Source organism: Lactuca sativa, chromosome 7 (genome assembly GCF_002870075.4).
Source record: "Lactuca sativa cultivar Salinas chromosome 7, Lsat_Salinas_v11, whole genome shotgun sequence".
Taxonomy (NCBI): domain Eukaryota; kingdom Viridiplantae; phylum Streptophyta; class Magnoliopsida; order Asterales; family Asteraceae; genus Lactuca; species Lactuca sativa.
This window is the reverse complement of record NC_056629.2, coordinates 43,525,340-43,530,416: the sequence shown is the minus strand read 5'-3', so window position 1 is coordinate 43,530,416 and position 5,077 is coordinate 43,525,340. Positions and strand designations below refer to the sequence as shown.

General features: G+C 31.3%; 1 protein-coding gene across 1 annotated transcript; it reads left to right on the top strand.

The window, feature by feature from the left end:
• Window positions 1–1,533: 1,533 nt before the first annotated feature.
• On the top strand, window positions 1,534–4,824 carry LOC111880717 (probable hexosyltransferase MUCI70). Its single transcript, XM_023877137.3, has 4 exons — window positions 1,534–2,495; window positions 2,567–2,776; window positions 2,923–3,483; window positions 4,323–4,824. Exons 1-4 carry the CDS (start codon window positions 2,240–2,242, stop codon window positions 4,652–4,654), a joined length of 1,359 nt encoding a protein of 452 aa, XP_023732905.1. The 5' UTR covers window positions 1,534–2,239; the 3' UTR covers window positions 4,655–4,824.
• Window positions 4,825–5,077: the final 253 nt, after the last annotated feature.

The following is a 5,077-nucleotide window of genomic DNA, read 5'->3' as shown; positions in this document are numbered from 1 at the left end:
TTTTGTACACATCTAGGTAACAAACTTGTTGGAAGTGCTCACATATGACCATTATGACCTGCTATAGCAGGTTAAATCCTACATGTGAACACTTTCAACAAGTTCGTTACCTAGATGTATACAAAAAAATAGTTACCCAAATATGAACAAAACGAAAAGTAAAAATAAATTACACGAATGGTCCCTGTGGTTTGAAGGAATTTGTGTTTTAGGTCCCTAACTTATTTTTTTTAACTCGGATGGTCCCTACTGTTTATTTTTGTTGCGCATTTGGTCAATGTCTTACGTAAAAAGACTATTGTGCGCTTATTAATTTATTTTTTATTTAATTTTCATATTTACGTATTTATTTTTTTATATATTTAAAAAAAGTTAATAGACCCCACATATCTGTATCTCCTCACCAAAAACCTCAAACCACATTTGAGAAATTTAATTCGGATGACCCCTACTGTTTATTTTTGTTGCGTGGCTGGTCCCTATCTTACCTAAAAAGACTATTGTGCTCTTATTAATTTATTTTTTAATTAATTTTTTATTAATGTATTTATTTTTTATATATTAAAAAAAAAAATTAATAGAACCCACATATTTTTATCTTCTCACCGTAAACCTGAAACCACATTTGAAAATTTTAATTTGGGTCTTACCGGTCACCATCTCATCTCTTATCCTCCTAAACTTCTATTTCTTTTCCATCTTTAGTGTACGACGTCTTCATCATCATTCTTTTTGTGGTACTTCAACTCTGACGGACCAACACCATAGTCTACTGTCTCTTCATCTTTAATGGGTTGTGGTGTGGATTCGATGGAGTTGAAGGACCGAAAAAAAAGAGATGGTGAAGACGTCGATATCACTAAAGATGGAAAATAAATAGAAGTTGATGAGGATGAGAGATGGGATGGTGATGAGATACAAATATGTGGGGTCTACTAATTTTCTTAAATATATAAAGAATAAATACATAATAAGAAAATTACTTAAAAAAATAAATTAATAAGGGCACAATAGTCTTTTTAGGTAAGACAGGGACCAAGCTCATAACAAAATTAAACAATAGGGATAATTCAAGCAGATACAAATATGTGGGGTCTATTAATTTTTTTAAATATGTAAAAAAATAAATACATAAATAATAAAATTAATTAAAAAATAAATTAATAAAGGTACAATAGTCTTTTTAGGTAAGAGATGGATCAAACACGCAACAAAAATAAACATTAGGGACCATCCAAGTTAAAAAAATAAGTTAGAGACCAAAAACACAAATTCCCCCAAACCATAAGGACCATTCGTGTAATTTACTTTTACCTTTTGTTTTGTTTATATTGGGTAACTATTTTTTTTTGTACACATCTAGGTAACGAACTTATTGAAAGTGTTCACATCTAGAATTTAACATGCTATAGCAGGTCATAATGGTCATATGTGAACACTTCCAACAAGTTCGTTACCTAGATGTGTACAAAAAAAAATAGTTACCTAGATGTAAACATACCGAAAGTTAATTACCTTAATAAGTTATTTTTCCTTTTTTTTTATTGTACTACTAAGTACCTCAACACGTCTCCTTTTGTTGTTGAACACTCCTAATACCAAAAAACACTTAAATATTTACTTAAACTTGTTTTCATTTTCAAATAAGACAAAGAACATTTTTTTATTATCTCATTTCAAATGATATAAAAATTAACAAGACAATAAGGTTGAAAGGCAGAACCACAAAGACGGAGGATGGTGAAGGGTTGAGGGCGACACAGCGACTGAAGATGGGCGGAGGAAGACGGTGGCCAGATATGGATGGACAGAAAAAGGCGACGACATCCGTCCAGTAAAACACCTCAAAAAACAATACGATATGATCTATGTTTTTGTAGGGCTTTTTAACTTTTTTTTTAGTTTGTTTTTCACCTTCTTTATTTCTTGATCTTATTTGTCATAAACATATAAATCGATCAAGTATTCACAATATTTTGCGATAATTCAACAATTTTTACTATATAAAATTCAGTGTTTTATAGGTTTAAATGAAAATTCTCCAAAAAGGCGGGCACACAACAACATAAACGGGAAGCATCCCCCTACAAACATATGATCCTATGCAATTGAGCCAACCATAAGATAATAGATATAAAGATATAAAATTATAATATATGATAAAAGAACAAACATTGTCACATCTTATAGTAGACTATATAGCCTTTGTAAAATGAAAATATATTAATTTCATTAGAAAATGGGAAAGCTTGTAAGAACTTCTACACCCCTTCTCTGCCGATCAAAACTCCTCTGTTCCTCTCTTTCTTACTTATTCCTTTCTCTCTTCTTTGCTTTCTACACTTCTCTTTCTCCCACCACCAAATGCCATTTCCGATCTTGCCCCTTCGATCCCCTCCAATCTCCTCTCTTCATTTACCCTCAATCTTATGGCCAACAAAAACACCCAATTCCCACCATCAAATCCTCCTGCAATTCCCCTGTTTTCTTCTCAGGTAACATAATGTTCTCATTTAATGGTGTGATTTTGGATTGTTTTTACATTGATCTTTCTTCTGAGTTTCAGATTACTCGTTTGTTTTGGATGAAATCCGACGAGTTATTGCGAATTCTTCCTCGGATTCCAATGGCTTGAGGTATGTACAAGGGAATAAAAATGGTGAAAAGTTTGGGAATAATTACACTACTCAAAAACGACTATCGTATTATGATTATCATGACGATGGAATCGAAATCCCTTGTGGGTTCCTTAAGAAATTTCCCATCAGTGATTACGGTTAGTATCATTGAATTCATCGAGGATTTTTGTTTTTCACGACCATTTCATAATCACCACGTCAAATGTTCATGAACAAATCAAAATCGAGAAAATTTGTAAAGCAAAATCAACATCCAACGTTGCTTGAAATAGTCTTCTTGCAGATAGAATCGCAATGGAAAGTTGCAACGGAGTGGTGGTGGTTTCCGCCATTTTTGGAAACCACGACAAAATCCGTCAACCTCAAGGCCTCGGATATAACACCCTGGATCACGTTTGTTTCTACATGTTTGTCGACAATGTCACAATCAAACAACTTTACTTTCACAACTTACTCTCGAGAAAAACAAAGGAAAACAGGATCGGAGTATGGAGAATTGTAGAAGTTTCCAGTGAAGAACTTTACGAAAATCCAGCCATGAATGGTGTAATCCCGAAATACTTGGTTCATAGACTTTTTCCGAATTCAAAATATAGCATCTGGGTTGATGCCAAAATGCAATTGGTGGTTGATCCGTTATTATTGCTTCATTCACTTGTAATCATGGAGGATGTAGATATGGCGATTTCTAAACATCCTTTATATGTTCATACAATGGAAGAAGCCATGGCGACTGCAAGGTGGAAAAAATGGCGGGATGTTGATTCGTTGAGGATTCAGATTGAAACATATTGTGAAAACGGCTTGCAACCATGGTCATCTAAGAAACATCCATACACTTCAGGTAATTTAATTATGTGTCGTAAAAAGCTGGTTAAACGACGAAAATTAAAGGCTATGTTAACTTGAAAGTCACTTCTATATGATTAGACTTTAATACATTAAGTAATGTAAATTATTTGTCAAGAACATATGATATACTCAAAGAATTGCTTTTTATGAGGATTATTCTTTATCAAGATACTTGGATATATTCTAAGAATTACTTTATCAATGTGTATTTATGAGATTATGTTTTATTTTTTAATTGATAAAAAATGAGATTTAATACAACTAAAGTAATTACACTTAATTTGCTACAAAAAATTCAACAATTTATGGAATCGATAAATCGATAAAAAAAACTTTCTTATCATATAAATTGATAAATAACTAGGATATTTATACACATATAGGTAAGAAGTATGTATCCATATCGTTATACAAATTTATAAGAAATAAATATTGTTTTTTGAATATGCACAAATAGGAATGACAACTTGAGAAGGTTGTTGAAAGTTCTACATTAATTAAGGTTCCACTCCAACAGAGAAAAAGTATCGTTTTTTTTTTATCTCTCACACGAATATTTTGTGTACAATTCGCTTTATTTGGATATTTATATACTAATAGTATCTGGTCCTATCTTTTTGTTTACGTACTCTTTCACTTTATGCATGATAGTGTAGTAAATGCATCTTTAAGTTCAACAAGGATAAATCGATTAAACTAGATTATTGTTTAAATTATGTATTTTATAATATCTATTTAATACAATTATTTATATATATATTATATGGGTTGATCTGTTAGTATATAGTTACTTGGAATGATGGTTATTTATTTATTTTTATAACTTGACAGATGTTCCAGATAGTGCAATTATCTTAAGAAAGCATGGTGTGGGAAACAATTTATTTTCATGTCTTTTGTTCAATGAGTTAGAAGCATTTAACCCAAGGGATCAACTAGCTTTTGCATTTGTGAGAGATCAAATGAACCCAAAGATGAAGCTCAACATGTTTGATGTGGAAGTATTTGAACATGTGGCATCCGAGTATAGACACAATATTAAACAACATGGGTCCGATGTGACCCAATCAATTAGAACCAAGAGGGCTAACCCTGGTTTGCTTGCTAATGGTGGCATTCGAAATAAATGTGAAAAGTACTTGGAAAAAATGTGGGATGAATGATATCAAGTCATGGATGTCATGATTTGTGACTTGTGATCAATTTGTTCATGAAATGTTTATAACTTTTATTTATTTGTAGGCTAGTTCGATTAATTAATTTTATGTGCCATGTAATGACTAAATTAGTAATAAAACCAATTAAGAATACAATTTGAGAAATATATATAACTATAACAAGAAAAAAAATATTTCGTATGTGATTAAACCTTTTCGAATGATATTTTAGTATGAAATTTGTTGGTGTATATATATTTGAATAGTTTATAGTTTGGCATATGTTTGGTACGCTCTTGTATAACCCTTTTACAACCCATGTATTTCATATTTAAGGTGATGTTTATTCATAGGAAAACAATCCTTAGCATATTATTAGAGCAAAAAAAAATCGTTAAAAACTCTCTATAATCTCTCGATCTTTCCTCC